The following is a 19248-nucleotide window of genomic DNA, read 5'->3' on the forward strand; positions in this document are numbered from 1 at the left end:
GACGTGAACTTTCAACCCCTATTTCTCCCCCTCCTGTTAATATTACTGCATGTTTTACATATAATAATAAGTCCATTAATCATTTTACAAAAAGATAACTTGAATCGTGAACGATTTATATAAAAAAAGTTCAACCACTTTTAAACCCATTAGGTACTCGGATTTTTAAAAAAATTGGAATAACATTATTTTTAGTATTATTCTACAGTATTTTTTTTCATCGGTAACAGTTTTACCATAGACTAACTGACGCCGCGCGGTTTTACCCCCGTGGTTCCCGTTCTCGTACGAAAACGGGGATAATATATAGCCTATAGCCTTCCTCGATAAATGGGCTATCTAACACTGAAAGTTAACGGATTCAAATCGGACCAGTAGTTCCTGAGATTAGCGCGTTCAATCAATCAAACAAACTCTTCAGCTTTATATATTAGTATAGATTTATCACATCTCTATCCCTATCTTATTCCCCTTACTCTACCCGTGCCCTGCCTCTACCCTACCCCTACACTAGACGTCCAATATGAACGGATTTTGGGCCAGGGTCAGTCTAGGGAGCTCTAAGGGCGGACAAAGTCACGGGCGTTCACTAAAACTATTTTCCCAAATCGAGAAAAAGAAAATTGAGTTATTTAATTTATGTATGGATGGTAGGTAAATACATAAGTGGTAGAACTTATGTTTTGCCTTTAAATTACAAAATATCAAGCATTAAATCATAAAAATCTGTAGATGTTTTAATTATGTTATCAAAAAGATCTACGAATTTACATAACACGCAATAAATTCATCAAGGGACGTATTATTATCAAAGAAATGTTGAAAGTTAAGTTGTTACGTAATAGAATTACCATATTTCACTCACAAATTTCACTTTTAATGTTTAAATTATCTAAAACCGAACGTTTAAATGCTTAACCAGTTTAATTAACACGTTACTGCTAAACTAAACAGCTGTTGAGTTTGGATATTTGTTATGACTACAAACATATACTTATTAGATGAGCATAGAGTAGGTGGAATGAGTAAGAAATGTAATTTTTCTTCAAAGAATATTCCATCCCGAATTTTTAAATATAACAAATATTCCCATTTCCCTCCAATCGACAGACAAATAGTCTTTTTTTATATTTAGTTAGCTTTACCCTCATTAGCAAAGTACACGAAACAGCTCTCTCAAAACTATTTTGATAGTCTCATAGGAGACGCCCTTAGAGAGGTCCCGTGTTCCGTAGTGGTTCCGTAAGGAGCCATCGGCTCTTACTCAACTTACGTGCTCACTGCTCTCCGCACTCAGTATTTTGTACCCCGAGTCAGGACTCGAACTCACATATCAAAATACAAATAGACTAACTCGTCCAGGGAGGCAGTTGATCTTGAATAAGTTTACGTTAATATAATATTATGTAAATGTTAATCTTGTATATACTTACGTAACACAAATTATTTGGTGTTTGTTTTCGGCGTTCGACAAATTGACAACAATAGTTAGCGATTGTTAATTTCCATCGTCAATCATCACATTATGTAGGAATGGGAGTAAGAGCGAGCGGCGCCCGCGCAGTCGCGCCACACGCGCAATTCGACATGGTCAACTGTACTTACATTATGTACAGTGCATTTACCGAACGACCGCCGAGCTTTGCCTTGTTTACTCCATAAAAAAAAACCTCGCCGCGCTGACACCTGCGAGTTCGCGCGTTAATTTTGACATTTACTTTTTTAATTATACCACAGAGGTTCATCTAAACAGGTTTCGTGTACGAAAGTGAATTAACATTTTTCTTATAACGTGCTGTGAGAGTGAATGTGAAACTTACCTATGTGTTGCGTAAGATTTGTTATTTTCGGTGATCGATGGATTTTAGTTTTAATTAATTGCGTATAATTACCGTTCAAGTTATCCGGCTTACAGTAAATTATTGCTTAATTTGTGTATGCAAAATGTAAAGTATGGGCATAGACAACACTTTTTCTTTCATTACAAATGGCTGTTATTTTTTTAACATAGAGAAGTGTAAGATTAAAATTCATTTTGGTCTCCTTATTACGAAATTAGCTTTGACTACTATTATAAATGACAAAAGCTTCCTATATTAGGCTACTTTTTGACTAAGAATATTTTTGATGTTTTATAGGTATTTTTACAATATCCTGGCTTTTATCTATTTCAAACATTTGTTGGGAAATTACCTTTTTACAATAAAGACACTATAGACAAATAAAAACTGGCCTCATAAGGGTCCTAAATTATCGCCCCAATTGTTTTTCACGGAATCTCGTATTTTAATGAATTAATAATTAACATCCACAGAATAAAGAATGATACAGGATGAGTCTATACAAGCAGCGTGGTGAAGCCGATGAAACCCATTTTTTTTAAAATTTGTTTTTGGAATAGCTGCACTCCTGCCGTGTTCCATACGCTCTATCTGTCTATTATTCTTTAATCTGTGTTGACATCATTAAAATGTTTATAACATCTGACCATACCAGTTACACTACAATAGTATCAAAAATAATAGACTATTTTAAACGGAAGTAATTTGTTCTTTCACAATGACAGATTGTATCATCAAGAGAGAGAGGATCTTGTTTATGGTTGTGTATGGAAAAACTTTGAGAAGCAATACCTTTTACGGTAATTGAATAGTACCTACCTACTTCCAGGCTTACGTTATAATAGTGTAAGAGTTAGTGGTTGTTTCTATTTAACGATAATGACTCGATAAACCTCGTTTCCGTGGTATAAAATATATTTGTTACTTGCTGATAGTATAGCTGTCCATTTGTGAAAGAATGTTTAAAGTTGGTCCAGAAGTTTTGGATTCGCCACAATAGAACAAACTTATACTCTTTATAATCTTGTAGATGTAGACAATGATTATTTCATACTATAGATATGTTACGTGCATACAAAAAGTGATTTTGAATTTAACGACTCCACTAAGCACACACATGCGCAATTGTGTGTTTACTTACATTATATGTTTATGTACTTACATATAGTTTTTACACTTCCTAAACACACAACTCGACACTGTAGACAATATTTAGATATTATATGTATATATAACTTTCGTTGTTTAATAAGCGACTAAATGAAATTAAGACAATTATGCACATTTATCCGCCTCAGTTTTGATGAGCTAGTGCCCTATCTCTAGTATAAAATATCATTGAGCCAGTCAATAAGTACATATTATACAGCACTAGAACGCGTAATTGTTAAACTTTACCTACGGCTTTCACTAGACCTGATCAAATTTAGAAATTATTACATTACATTACATTTTATTCGGGCTGGGAATCAAACCTGCAATATAAAACGCCACAAAAAGTCCCATATAATAGCTTTCATTCAGTGTTAATTATCAATTAAAAACTAAACTGCCAGAATAAGCTCATTATTGCTATCACATCATATATCATTACTTAGTAACAAGATTACAACAATGCATCACACATGTATGACCTTAAAAACTGTGTTTATTTCTTTTCTTCTAGGCACAGATTAAAGAATAATAGGCAAATAGAGCGTAAGAGCGCACGGAACACGACGGTGTCATACGGTGTTTCAAATAGAAAATTAATAAAAACGAATACACTCTCGAGTCAGTACGAGTTTAGAAATTAAAAAAATAACGTTATTTTGCAATATAACTACCATAATATTTTTAATCCATATTACTATACTAGCGGACGCCCGCGACTTCGTCCACCCTTAGACCTCTTTAAAAATGGACTAACTTCTCCCGTTTTCCCAACATTTTCCTTTACTGCTATGCTCCTATTGATCATAGCATGATGAAAAGTATACTATAACCTGCCCAGAAGTATGAAGAATAATTGTACCAAATTTCGTTAAAATCCGTCCAGTAGTTTTTGTTTCTATAACGACGACAACAATTTTATTGATTACATTTTTGGCATCAGTATCGATCATTAATCACTCCCTGATAGTTGTTTTGGAAATATATTTCATGTACAGAATTGACCTCTCTACAGATTTATTATAAGTACTTATAGATAGATAAACAATTTCATTACTTTCGAAGTCCACATTTCATAAAGACGCTCCGGTTTTGACGTAGGTATACTAATGAGTATTCTATCCTCAGACCACAAGATTTTTAATTAGGATAGGAACCTCACTTACAAATTGTTGAAAAAGAAAAACTCTTTCTCCAATCTTAATATATAAATGCGAAAGGTCAGGAAATCTCGAAAACCGCTTGATTTACAAAAATTACAGAAAATAGGTATGTTTGAAACATAGAAATAGTTAGTAGGTATCCGCTAAGAACGAGTTTTGCAATAGGGCCAGATTAAAGAAGTCTAAACGGCGGACGAAGTCGAAGAATAATTGTACCAAGTTTCGTTAAAATCCGTCGAGTAGTTTTTGTTTCTATAACGAACATACAGACAGACAGGCAAAAATGTTACTGATTGCATTTTTGGAAATATATTTCATGTACAGAATTGACCTCTCTACAGATTTATTATAAGTATAGATACCTATATACAAAATCTAAGCTCGTATTTCTAAATTTGCCTTTCTATAATTGGTCTTCTATAATTGGCTTTGGCCTTTTTATAATTAGTCTTCTATAAAGGTAGGCAGAGCCTTGTCGCATCTATGAAGTGCACTCCCCTTTTCTGTACACCTAACAAAGTGTATGCAAATACGTACATAGTGCAATTGTCTCTGAAGCCAGGGTTAGTAAACTAGTGGTAAATAGTTTGTTGACTTGCAATTTACATATTTGTCTCTGCAATTATAAGCAGAGGCGACTTTTACCGCGTCTCGTAATGTTGCGAGGTGACGGTCAATGCCTTCGGAATATATTAATTACAAATTAATATAAATGTACAAGTTGGAAGTATGCAAATATATCTACTATCTATATAGTAACCTTTTAGGACAAGCTTTAATGTAATTGACTTCTTGACTGTTTCTAACCATGACCATGATTGGTGTATGCGTTTGGGATAAGAGGATGTTTGTTAAAAAAATGTAAGTTTTTAGTGATGTGTTAAGGTTTAAATAGAGTAGAATAAGTCTTTAAAGGTACAATGACACAAGAAAACACAAAAGAAAAGTAAAATGCGCAAAGACGGTCTTATCGCTAAAAGCGATCTCCTCCAGGCACACTTCTATTATATAATATTTAACGAAATTAAAACGGATAGTTATGAAATGAACCTACTTAAAATATACTAAATTAAACTACATATACAATTATTGCATAATTAAAACACACTAATAAAATACATATAGTTTTAAAGTAAACTCTTAGGATTCCTTTAGGAACTCTGAAGTAGATTTGCCTACTTGGAACTTCCATCATCATTATCAACCCATATTCGGCTCACTGCTGAGCTCGAGTCTCCTCTCAAGATGAGAGGGGTAAGGCCAATAGTCCACCACGCTGGCCCAATGCGGATTGGCAGACTACACACACGCAGAGAATTAAGAAAATTCTCTGGAGTACAGGTTTCCTCACGATGTTTTCCTTCACCGTTTGAGACACGTGATATTTAATTTAATTTCCTCCATGTTATCTATATCTATACTAATATTATAAAGAGGTAAAGTTTGTAAGTTTGTAAGTTTGTCACATTTTTTAAATGGGGTAATCTTCGGAACTACTGGTCCGATTTTAAAAATTCTTTCACCAGTAGAATGCTACATTATCGGGGAGTGCTATAGGCTAATATATATGATACCAATATATTTTATATTGGTATCATATATATTAGCCGAGTTATCACAGTTTTTGTCATACAGGTCGGACTGAAAATCCTCTTAAACAGACTTATTCGCATGCGCTGACTTAACTATTGTGTAAAATTGAAATTAATGTATAGAAACTTTATGTGCCTTTAAAAGTTCTACAAAAAAGTCCGCGACACCATATATCTATCTTCTAAATATTAGCAGATATAGTATCTTTTGTGTTTTAAAAATTATTAATTTTATATACTTAGGTTTACGTCATTATTTATACAACTAAACTTTAATCCTTATTAAAATAAATTATTTAATAATCACAAGGATATTATGGAGATAAGATTTGCCCTTTACAGTATGTTAATTACTTAAATAGTTTCGGAGGTAATACAAAATTGCTAAAAGACGCAGAAATTCCGCTATATGACGCCCCGCACTTTCATTTACGTAGTTCCCGTTCCCGTTCCCGTGTGAATATGGGGATCAAACATAGCCTATGACACTCGCAAATAACGTAGCTTTCTATTGGTAAAACAATTTTCCAAATCGGTCCAGTAGATCCAGAGATTACCTCCTACAACCACACGAACTTTACCTCTTTATATTATTAGCATAGAAGTCTCTATTTCTCTTGGTCATACCACCACTCTCGAAAGACTGGACCGATTTTGCTAAGGGTAGGAGTAAGATAGAGAAGTTACAGGGTAAGGTAGGCTACGGGTAGGGATGCGTAGGGGTAGTGTAGGGGCAGGGTAGGTTTAGGGCCGGGTTTAGGGTATTGGCAGGGTAGGGGTATAGGTAGGGTAGCGGTAGGGTAGAGGTACAGGTAGGATAGGGAAGTGGTAGGGTAGGGGTAGGATAGGCGTGAGATAGGTGTACGGGTGGGATAGGGGTAGGAAAGGGATAGTGTACGGGGAGGGTAGGGGTAGGATGGGGGTAGAGGTTGGATGGGGGTAGGGGTAAGATGGGGGTAGGGTGTAGGTAAGGTAGGGGTAGGGTAGGGGTAGGTTTGGGGTAGGGTAGGGGTAGGGTGGGGGTAGGGGTAGGGTATGGGTATGGTAGATGTAGGGGTTGGGTAGGGTAGGGTTGGGGTAGTGGTAGGGTAGGGGTAGGGTAGGGTAGGGGTAGTAGTAAAGTTGACATCGAAATTTACGCGGACGAAGTCGCGGGCGTCCGCTAGTAAGTTATAAAAAGTATTGTTACGCAGCAAATAATTATGTTTGTACACCCAAACAAAAAACGTGTCATTATTTAGTGTTTCTAAGATTTTCTTATCAGATATTCGTGCATAATAAACCTATATCTAGAAGAATGTAAATTAACTTTCGTTTTATACATAGTAGCGTGATTATTCACAGTTTACGTAATATTACCGCGAAGAGATCGCGTATAACAGCTAACATCACTTTATGTAAAACGTAAACAAATACACACCCTTTCAAGTTACTTTGTATAACAGTTTCATCATTAATGTTCCTTAAGCCCAGACAAAGTTTTTACTGTTAGATATGTCACTGCGTCGAAAGTAGCTAATTGTCATAATTGCATTAAGTCGCATTGTAAACAACGAAAGTTATTTAAAAAAATAATATCTAAATATTGTGAGGAAGTGTAAAAATTATATGGCCCTTATTAATGGATAATACGCAAATAGTAGGCAGACCACATAATTATCTAAAACTTATTGGAATAGTTTTTCAAAAATCCCTAGGGTGACCAAGTTAAATTTTTTTTCGGATGTTTCAAATTTTTCTATCTTGAATCAGATTTTTCAATGCTGTAGCTCCTGTAATTAATATTTTAAAAGATCTGTTTCTTATTAAATATTACGGAATAATGTTTTATATGTTTTGTATCTTTTACAAAACAAACAAAAAATTATTTATGAAAATAGATTTGTAGTACGTTTGTCATTTATTTTTGGTAGTGAAGTGTACCATTATTTTGAAAACTTATACTCTTATCGAGGTTTATAAATTGCTATAAAACTTACGTTACACGTTTTTTCCCATAAGAACACTCCTTGTACTTTAACGAAAATATTTAAAAAAAAACAGCGAAAATTGATTGAGTTGTATTTGAGTCTTACAACACATTGCGCGATTCACTTTTATTATATAGCTTATCTAAGCATCTTGAATTTAAAACACGAGGACTTATAGTTTGAGAAGAAAAGAGAGCTCCCATAAGAGAGTCAGCTAGGTAGAAATATTGTATAGTGCGTAGATGCGGGGAAAACTAGTATTTCATAATAACAGGTAATCTTTGGGGGTAGTCATTAAAAGTTTAATCGTATGCAAGCATGAGATAGAAAGTGAACGAGCGAGCACCATCGTGTCGGTCGTGTCACGCTCAATGAACAAGGTTTAATACTGCAGATCAAATTATACCTAATGTTTATGACGTGTTTTTTTATATCTGCTAATAGGTGGTATCTCATTAGGAATATATTTTTGGCGGAGTTTTATAAAATGGTTATATATATCTTTTTTATGACATTATTTTCACTAAGGCCACTAATATATATTTCTCTTACATGTAAATATCATTTTTATCTTTTAACTTTTTAAAAATTTCTTGAAATAATGTCGGTCTGAAAAAATTAACAAAAAGTTTTAACTACGTTTTCGTAGTAAAATCTTCCATTTATGACAAACTTACAAATTGGCACTCTCTCCTTGAGAGTCAGAAATAAATATATATTGATACTCTTTAACGGAAAACTAGGACCAGGACATATATACACAATATTTAATTTGTTATTTTGTGCCAAGGCAATAACAACAAGTAGAATGTATGTAATAGTATGTTTAAAAAATTACAGCCATTTACCTATTTTTTAAATCACCTTACATAGTCATAAAATATCTCTGAAGTAATAATTTCTTGAGTGTAATTAAGTATTTAATTATGGACGGTTTTTACTAATTCGTCAATCACGCGAATTAAAAAGTGTGTTTTTTCTCTATGCGCATATCAAGTCACGCACACATGCCAACGTTTACGACTAGCAACAGAATAACATTTAAAAATGAACATGTGAATAAAAGTGACCGCTTTTTACCATACATAACTTAGTTAACATGAAAACAACGTCTTTATTAATGCGGAATTTGATTAATTGTTAAGCCGGCAATTAGCTATGTGAACAGCGACTTGGTTACATATTTGATGCTACAATTGCGCAATCCATTGTCTCTTTTGAGAATACGGATGTTACCAAATTAGCCTCGTTTCTAATTATAAAAAAATCTAACATTTGTGCGTTCGTATTCGCGCAGCAAAGATCGATCTGGAGCACGTTAAATGACGAACAAGGAGAAAAATGGAAAGATGGCCAGCGAACGCTCCAGCGATAGCTGCAACGCTATCGCCAGGATATTGAAGGACTTCTGCAGCTGCAAGGAGAACGCAGCCTGGTCCCCGGATATGACGTCGGATAGAAAGGGGCCATTTTTGAAAAGCGAACTGACAAACATGTCAGCCATGCGCAGGCGCATAATGTCGATTGCGAAACGAAAGAATCGGAACGTCTCCCCGGAACCGAAGATCAGCTGCAACAATACGATCGACAATAAGTCGACTTTGACCTCAAACCTCATTAATACGGTCAGCTCGCAAAACAGTACAATAAGGAGGAACATCGACAATTTCCTCATTTCGCGACGAATGGTCGCCCTCGATGAAGACATATACGAGAAGCCGATTCAAGTGAAGCATTCCACGTGCGGCGACAACTGGTCACTCAGCAAAGCGTGGAGGAATAACAACTTGGATTTCTTCAATCGATCGCCGACTTTAGAATCGAATCGGTTAATCGAAAGGACCAACACTTTGGAGAGGATAGACGAAGTGCCGAGACGAAAGAAGCGAGACAAAAAGCAAAGAGAACAAATGCGATATGATCGGAATATCAAACGTCATTTAAGGATACGAGTGATGCTATCATTAAGGATGAGGAGGTATGTAAAGAAGAGGTTAAGGAAACAACCCTTGCTGGTTTCAACACAAAACGTAAACGTTCCTCCGAGACAATTCCCCCGAGGTGCACCAACCACGTCTAGTTTTGGTACGAGATCGTACCGCAGTGTACTGACTGATAAGAATAGTGATGGGACAGTGTTGTTCGATATACACGAAGCGAGAAATTCGACATTAGAGCTGTGCCACGACTACGAAGATGACCTCGACACATTGGATGTTGCATTACGCGCCGGTAATTTTAGGTATGTCGATTATTTTTAAATTTTGTTTTGACATTATAACGATTTGTGTTCCAAATGACATTGCAAATAAGCTCTTGACATTTCCTGTGATTAATTTTCTTTCAATTTGTGTTTGCTTAACAAATTGTAAGCTTAATAGGATACCGTCTTATTAATTATTGTGATGTGCAAACGAAGTATTTGTTTTTCTAATTATTTGAGATAAGTACGAGTATAATTATTATATCAATGTCGATTTTCGGTTTGGCAGTCGTTCGGTACTTTACAGGAAATTATATTTCAAATAAAAACGTAACATTAATTCCCAATTTTTTCAAGCATTTTCGTTTTGTTTAACAAATTATTCACAAAAAAAAACATTCGCAAATTAGAACATTAATGAATAATACTTTTAAAGAAATTTCTGCTAAACTTTAAATTTTTACTGCTAGTCTATATTTTTTGAACTAAGTATCGATTTTTAATACAAAAACACGATATTTGAAGATTTATTCTGAGAAATATAATTTTTAGTTATTGAATAGCTTGCTTTTCGAAAGGAAAATACATATTGGCTATATTAAAATAATAATTCTTGAATATAAACCTATGCGTATACAATAATCATACCTACATACATACGGACCGGGCGTGTCTTGGACAAACACATAAATATTCTCGTAGTGTAAAAATATAGAACACTAACAAAGTCCTTACATTATTGGAAATTATGATGTTGACTGAAAATAAGAAATATGTTTTTTTTAGTGTCTGAAAAAATAACTTATTAGCCTTAATTTAGAGTTGAAAGTTGTTTATTTTATATACCTACTTATTATTTTTAATTGACACGGTTATAAAGATTTCTATCGAAAACGTTTCATTTGTCACTGATGATCTTTTTTTTTTTTTTGAGAAAATCGAATTTATATTAAAAGAAAATGGACTATATCAGAGCTCGTATAGAGTAAACTTTAACTTTAGATACTTAATTTGTTTAGTTCAAGGAAACAGTACTAACTATTAAAGTCTATTTTCTTACAATACAAACATATTAGCGTAAGGCTACATATACGAGGATTCGCTGGCCACGCCCCCTTAGTCTTTCTATTGCTATTTAAGCGTTAGCTTTTGCCACAGTAAAGATATTACAAGCAGTATAATAACTCGGCCGTATTTTTGAAATAAATACCTACAGCCGCGCGGTACGTAAACATGTCATAGGGCTGCCCGCATGCAGCAATTTAATTACATTTGCTAACTTTGTGTTTCCACTTAGTTTTGTGATTGTAAATAAACTTTTTTTATATAAACAAATAAAATACTTTGTAAATTGTAGTAAAATGGGAAGTGATAAATAAAAATGCGTGTTTTTTGATTGGTTGATTTAATTAAGGCTGATACTACGTCAATGATCTTGAAGGATTGGTCGTATTCTTAAACATATTTATTTCGGTGATGCCATCTAGGTATTACCTCCACACTACGTGAACAAATAGAAAAAAAGATAAATACCTTCATGAAATTGTAGTGATTTAAAATAGATAATGAAACAATGAACAAACGCACTAATTGTCCCTACGATACGATAGTTCCCCTAGATTTCTCTAGGATGCCATTATCAGATCCTGACATGAAAAAAATGGGACTAACCTGAAAGAATATTCATCCAAACAAAAAAGAAACGGTTTACAAATGACGGAAATATCGCTGTAAATACGATACGATTCTTTTTGGAAGTCGGTTAAAATTCTTGTCACCAATGCCAAGCTGAGCAAAAGTTTTATGAGCTTGCACATTAAAGTGCATAAAATCCGCCATTTTGATTTTTTAAGAACTAAGTTACCCAGTGACACTCGGCCTATCTAGACGAGTCTAATGACATATCATTTATCAGTATGTGTGCTTGGCAAATTTGTTCGTAACACTCCCGAAGGTCGGCGCGGTCCGGGAGGGGAGTAACGATGCCCAGCGCGTACGACTTCACACCCGCGCAGTCCTTTCCTCCCGTCGCCCGCATACAACAACAAGTCATAACATTCAAACACATACTCCTCCTTTGGGCTTCGCCGCAGTCGGGTAACAAAACACAAATGATCCGAGCACAGTCACACAATACATTGTACAAGCAGTCGAGGTTTTAATACAAGCTTATCGTACCTACTGTATCGTGATTCATGAACCGCGTATAGCTACATATTTCAATCGTGTCAATCACTTTCCTTTACTCTATTCACTTTATTTACTAATCCAGATACCTACCTTTATTCTGGAGATAAAAGGAAATACCTTATCCATTAAAAAATACAAGATTATGTACCTACCTACTAATAAGTAAATTTATTTTAAAGTTAACCTTTCAGAGTTTCCAGGTAACTTAAAAAAAGTTATCTCTGGATGGGATAATTTTGAATTCATGCATCCAAAAACGGCACAGTATTTCCTACTGGTCATAATTAAAAAAATCTAATACTATTAATACACTTTACTCTGTTAATACACCGTGCGTTCGTTCGTCACCGCGGCACAGTCGCGACTGTCTTCACCCTACGATCACCCCATGTTCAAGGAGCGTAGGTATAGCTCGCGTTTCGACCTCTAGTATGAAGTCCAACTACTGGTTGTAATATCTTTTCTGTGCTTTTGCGTTCTATGTTCTGTGGTTTATCCAGATAAAAAAGTTATGTCAGTTTGAAGGATTAAAATATACATTCCCTACTTAGTTATTGTTTTTACATCATCATAAAAACAATGAAGGTTTTTTTCTTTTTATGGCTTCACCACGCTGCTTCTAAGGCTCATTCTGTATGATCTTTATTCTGTGATCACAACATAAAGAGTTTCTAAAAACATGGAAGTGAACAATTACATGACACCCACACCTGTAGGTAGGTGGCCATGGTTACAGTTAGCCATTGAACTTATGGGGTGCATGACAATGGGACCCATCTCGTCACGCCGGCCAGCGCGTGTATCCGGAGTGTGGGCCATTTCGTATTAATAGCCATGTGTTCTGTGCTCTTTAATAGGCTAGTTGACACTTTTAAAAGGGCCTTAAATTGTTCATTATCGTTATACTAGATTGAAAATAAATATAAAAAATTTCAATATTTAAATATTTTTTTGACAATACGAGCCAAAACGCTATCGTCCATGTCATGATGTCACATAAACCCGTAAATACTAAACCCTATTAACGCGACTGAGAGAAGCGAAAAATTGGACATGCCATAGTTTGACGGTAAAAACGTATTTTTGCGACATGTCGCAGATACTTATCGCTCGACATTAACGTAGTTGTCCCTGCAAAAGTTGTGGGACTATGTCCCGCGACATATGACTTGTTCGAGCATCGACTAGCGACATGTTGGCGACCCGTAAGCGTCGCTTGGGACGTCAGGCGACATCAGGCGTCAGGGACAAGTGAATTTTGTGTCGACAGAATCGCGCGACCTAATGTCACCTAAAATAAATGCGGCTTTATTTCTCTATTAATATCGCTATATTTCGGACCCTCATTGCTTATGCTATTATTACGAAATTAATATTGTTTATATTAAATTTGATATGAGTCAACTATTGACTCGTTTATCCTATTGGACCAGTGAGACGTTTACACGGCGTCGATTCTAGTTTCGAGTAAAAAAAAAATCAAAAAGTAAAAAGTAAAAGAACTCTCTTCAGGCTTCGTTTACAAGCTCGTCAGATTGTTCTATTCTAACGTTTTCAAAGACGAATTTTGCTTAAAAGGGCCGTCAAGAATTTTTAAAAGTTATTTAAAACATAGATATTCTTGGCTACTTCTCGTGAAGTAGTAAGTAATAACTAAGATGTAACCATATGTTGTTAAATTCTAAAATACAACAGAAAACATATGAAATACCTATAACCTCTCTCTAAAATATTTTAAATGTGCATAGGGTCATGCTTCACGTATACGTAGTCCCGTAAGAAACCGGTCACGTGGTCAGAAATAGGTTAATCGGGTAGCGGTAGGTTTACTAAGGAAAATAAATGACCTGTGATTGCGAAAATTTATTACAATATTTATTTAATTTAATAATAAATGTCTGTAAATATATTATTGTAATTATAATTATTATAACATTTTCAATTTCGTTTTACCATTACGAAGAATAGTTCGAAATGGTTGTTCGAATTACTTACTGCGCCATCTAGCGTGTAGTAGACGTACTAGCTTTCACGCGTTTTGTTTTAATAGTGTGATGAATCCCCAATAGATGGCGCTTCATATTTAAAGTGCGTTGATGTCTTTTGTTAGGAACTTTGAGTTTCCTAGAAAGGCGTAAAAAATTGTGAATAACTTTTTTATTACATAATTTTTTATTAATTTTTATTTTATAAAATATACTTACGACTTCAAATTTAGTGAAAACTTAGTTATTGTTGTTCTAATACAATACGAAAGATGGAATAACATCCCTTGGATTTTTTCATTGGAAATGTTTAGGGAAAATTACACAAAGTCGCACTTTGTTACGGCTACACGGAACTGGGTAAAATAAGGCTGATGTTGATGTATTTGACTTATACCTACTACGATGATCTATTCAACTAATGCTCCTTTCCATTACGTATAGGCAGGTTCTAGTTTTTTTTTAATCTTTACAAGTTAGCCCTTGACTACAATCTCACCTGATGGTAAGTGATGATGTAACCTTAGATGGAAGCGGGCTAACTTGTTAGGAATAGGATGAAAATCCACCCCTTTCGGTTTCTACACGGCATCGTACCGGGACGCTAAATCGCTTGGCGGTACGTTTTTGGTAGTAGGGTAACTAGCCACAGTCGAAGCCTCCCACCAGCCAGACCTGGACCTATTAAAAAAAATCTCAATCGGCCTAGCCGGAGATCGAACGCAGAACTTCGGTCTTGTAAATCTACTGCGCAACGGAAGCCGTCAAAATTCTCATGTGCATTTTTAAATTCAAGTTTGGCTGTCATACATAAAGACTTGATATATATTGTGAGCCGTGTTAGCCCAGTTGATATGACTTCTGCCTCCGATTCCGGAGGGTGTGCGTTTGAATCCGGCCCGGGGCATGCACCTCCAACTTTTCAGTTATGTGCATTTTAAGAAATTAAATATCACGTGTCTCAAACGGTGAAGGTAAACATCATGCACCTGCATACCTGAGAATTTTCATATTTCTCTGCGTGTGTGAAGTCTGCCAATCCGCATTGGGCCAGCGTGGTGGACTATTGGCCTAACTCCTTTCATTCTGAGAGGAGACTGGAGCTCAGCAGTGAGCCGAATATGGGTTGATAATGATGACATAAAGACTTAAATAAATCAAAATTATATGGTCATAACCGAACAGTTAACCCTTTCCCTGGTTTCTGATGGTGGTTGCTGGTTGCAGGAGCGGTCGGCTAGCTGTCGAGGGCTGGTGGTGCGGGCGAGCTATGGCGGGCGGGCGCGCCAACAACGGAGCCCTGGCGCTGCACTACGCGGCGGCGCGCGGCTGTCTGGACTGTGTGCGGCTCCTCGCCAACACCACGCCTGATGTCTCGTGAGTACACTACCTTTGAGTCAAGTCCTTTTCATGGAAGAAGTCCCCCAGACGCAGGGCCAATGTCTTAATGGCGGTCATTGTAATTTGGTAATGGCGGTCTTATTGTCATTTGTTTAAGCAGCAGTGTAAGTGCACTGTCAAATTTAGTTTAAGTTTTAGCCGCGGGACTTCTATCATGAAAATTACGCTATATTTACATTTAACCCTTAACCACCTACCTTAGTTCCTTTGGTCTCGGAGACCGATAAAAGTTTACAAATTAATTTTTTTAGAACATTACGTTTCGTATCCTACTAATATTATAAACGCGAAAGTTTGTATGGATGTGTGTTGAATGTTGAAGCGATTTGGCTGAAATTTACAATGGAAATAGATTTTACTCTGGATTAACACATAGTCTTTTTATGCCGAAAAAAATCCATGGCTTCCCGAGATTTGGGAAAACTGATGATTTTGATGATATGAATGTTTGTTACACTTCCACGCCTCGGCTACTGAACCGAATTAGCTGAAATTTCGTATTAAGATATATTATAGCATGGACTAACACATAGGCTACTTTTTATCCCGGAAACATCCATGGTTCCGGAGGTATTTGTAAAAAACCAAATTCCACGCGAACGAAGTCGCGGGCGTCTGCTAGTGGAGAATACTTTAACCCTGCTTTTGATACTTTGAATTCAAAACCACGATTTTCGAAGTCTGTTAAAACTTATTAGAAGAATTATTTTTATTCTCAGTTATTATGAATTAATCTAAGTCATTGCAGCAAGTAGGTATATAATGCAATTACTGTGTTTACCACAGATCAGCTATCTAGATCGCTACATTAGTCACAGCCGGCTCGCTGGAGCTTGAGATGTACATATAAGTAGGTGTTTTTGTTTGTTCATCGGCCAATAACTGTATGAACACGGCAACTAACGGACTCTGAAACTGTTTGCTTAATAGAACTTGGGCATTCATTATATCTAGATAATCCATATCATGGTATAGACATGGCTTAACTTGTGTATCACTTAATCATGAGCTTGTTTATGCAACACGATGTAACCTAACTTAAATTTTAAAAGTTAGGATGTAACCTTAGTTAGGTGCAAGGAATACTTTTAAAATTAAATAAAGAGTTTATTCGAGTTATATTAATATTGTATAGGACCTGCCTTGCTAGACCCAGTAGCATAGCATGCCTTGGAGGGGCCCTGTATCAAAATAAGTTGGGCCCAAATGAAAGGTAAGATTTCTCAAAAGGAAACAAAAATGCTCGCTTAAAATAAATATGACAGTGACTTAACCTATGAAATTTGTTTCCATTTTTACAACTTTTGGGCGCACGCTTATCTTAACCAGGAACAAACAGAGAATGTGGGTTGCCTAGGTACATTTTACAGTTTTTTGCTTTCACACGTAAGGGGCCCCTGTAATCCGGGGGCCCCATATCATTGATACGGCAGATACGGCGGTGGCTACGCTCCTGGCTAGACGTTACTATTCTGTCAAAGTATATGATCAACGATCTAAAGCGATCATCAAAACTGTCTCTATAATATCGGTATTTCATAATTGTAATCGTGTCCGTCATTGTCGGTTAAAGAGCTCCGTAAAAAAGAAAACTTTTTCCTATACAACAAAAACTAAGTCTTTCGACTTTTCGAAAATTTATATTTTTTTATTACCTCAGTTCTGGTCCGTTTGTAGGCTTCGGCCAAGGCTAGTTATCTGCTGGCAAAGAGCCACCAAGCGACTTGACGCTATGTTGAAAGTTAGATAAACATGCATCTCTTCACCACGCTATCAACACGGCCACTTACCATCAAATGAGATTGTTAAACGTTTACTAGAATCATAATAAAAAATAGCAAAGTACCAGGAGAGCATAGACATGGTAGCGGTCTGCCGAGTGTGAAGATGCTCAGATTGTGCGATGCTGCTCTCGGATAAGAGCAATTAATTCGGTAACGCTTTCACCGCCGCGTTTCTTTATACGCTTAGTGAAAAACGAGACAGGAATATTCATTGAACAATCATAGACAAGGAATGGTTTTTTAATTGCTCTAAGCGTTTGCCGTTTGATTACGGTTACTTAATTTCGAATTAGTTTTCGTGCTCTAAGAATAAAGAATCCCTGAAACAGGTTTGCTATTTGAAATCATACAAAAATTATGGTTTTATTTATTTTCTTTTTGAAGGGTTGAAAGTCATTTTAAGTAAACCAAATTTATATTATTAGCGGACTTAAAAAAAATGAAGATGGTTTTAATTCGACACGTCCATTTTTAATATGATAAAAGTGGTATTTTTTTAACCGATTTCAGTTCTTAAAATTGATTTGTTTACACCAAAAATTGGTTCATTAGTTTGGTTTAAAATCAAAATATCTGAAATAGATCCATCCAAGTAAACGTGATAGCCCAGTAAGAGCCGTGATAGCCCAGTGGATATGACCTCTGCCTTCGTTTCGGAGGGCGTAGTTTCGAATCTTGTACGGGGCATGCACCTCCAACTTTTCAGTTATGTGCATTCTAAGAAATTAAATATCACGTGTCTCCAACGGTGAAGGAAAACATCGTGAGGAAACCTTCTTCCCTGAGAGTTTTCTTAATTCTATAGATGTGTGAAGTCTGCCAATCAGCATTGGGCCAGTGTGGTGGACTATTGGCCTAACCCCTCAAATTCTGAGAGGAGACTCGTGCTCAACAGTGAGCCGAATATGGGTTGCTAATGTTGAAGTAAACGAATTTGCGTATTGGTCGTGTTTACATTAATTATAACAGTTCCTATGAAACTACCTTCCAATTTCTTCATCATCTGATAAAACAAAGCTGGTAGTTTCAGAAAAAAAAATAATAAAGGCTGCTTTGCGGAAAGGGCACTATAAACAGGGGAAAGCTATGAATTATTATTTTCTTCTTAATACTTCCAAGCGTTCCTGATAAAAAGGTATTGACAGACAGACGGACAAGTAATACTATAAGGGTTCCATTTTATCATTATCCAATACAGAACCCTAAGACATAGAGTTTGTAAGGAACTGTCTCCGACCTAAAAAGTTCTGGTATTTAACCAAGCATTTAAGATTTGTAACCCAGATTAACATTTACGTTGCTCCAGTATTTACACGCTTTGATTGACATCAGTTGACCCCGTTTATGAAGATTTTCTTTTTAATGTATAATACATTAATGTATTGTATTGTTTGTATAGAAGAAACTGTGATCGTTCCACTGTTATAGGGTCAGTAGAGGGAGGTCGTGAGTTCGATCCCCGCCCATTTGTATACCTATATTGAAGGACCTAGTTTTTATTATTAGCGGAACCAACTGACATCATGCTTTTTTTTAATTTGAAATTTTGTATTTTTCACGTATATTCGTATATTTTCAAACCATTCATCCAAATTTAGCCGTTAGGTGACTTACAAACAGTAGAATCACAGTGTCTTTGTTATTTAATTTAAAATATACGATTCATCCAAATTTAGTCGTTTAGGAGGAGTTAGGTGACTTACAAACAGTAGATTCATAGTGGTTTTTTTCATTTCGAAATTGCTCGACCGATTTTAATATTTTTTTTTGGATGTTTGATGTTATCATATTATCTAAATGAGAATAGGACGTAAGGTATTTTACACGCCGCCGCCATGTGTTTTCGTATAAATCAAATGTATATAGCAAGGGCAAGCAATAATTTGTCATTGCTAAGCGGGGTATTGGAGTGGGAGCCGGGTTTAGATTCGTTTTTCTCCTCGCCTGCTGAATTTCACAGAACTTTT

General features: G+C 35.8%; 1 protein-coding gene across 8 annotated transcripts in view; it reads left to right on the top strand.

Annotated features, from left to right (window-relative positions):
- The window catches only part of LOC112058076 (espin), a 128717-nt gene that overhangs the window by 43988 nt on the left and 65481 nt on the right, over window positions 1-19248 (top strand). For 3 of the 8 annotated variants that reach the window (XM_052887315.1, XM_052887317.1, XM_052887319.1), the window contains exons 1-3: window positions 1565-1946; window positions 8716-9960; window positions 15324-15473. In XM_052887315.1, the coding sequence (XP_052743275.1) occupies window positions 9041-9960; window positions 15324-15473 (1070 nt within the window). In that variant the 5' untranslated portion in view covers window positions 1565-1946; window positions 8716-9040. Of the gene's footprint in view, window positions 1-1563; window positions 1947-8715; window positions 9961-15323; window positions 15474-19248 lie in introns of those variants that run through there. The other 5 variants (XM_052887320.1, XM_052887324.1, XM_052887321.1 and 2 more) reach the window with 3 other exon arrangements.

Source organism: Bicyclus anynana, chromosome 19 (assembly GCF_947172395.1).
Source record: "Bicyclus anynana chromosome 19, ilBicAnyn1.1, whole genome shotgun sequence".
Taxonomy (NCBI): Eukaryota; Metazoa; Arthropoda; class Insecta; order Lepidoptera; family Nymphalidae; genus Bicyclus; species Bicyclus anynana.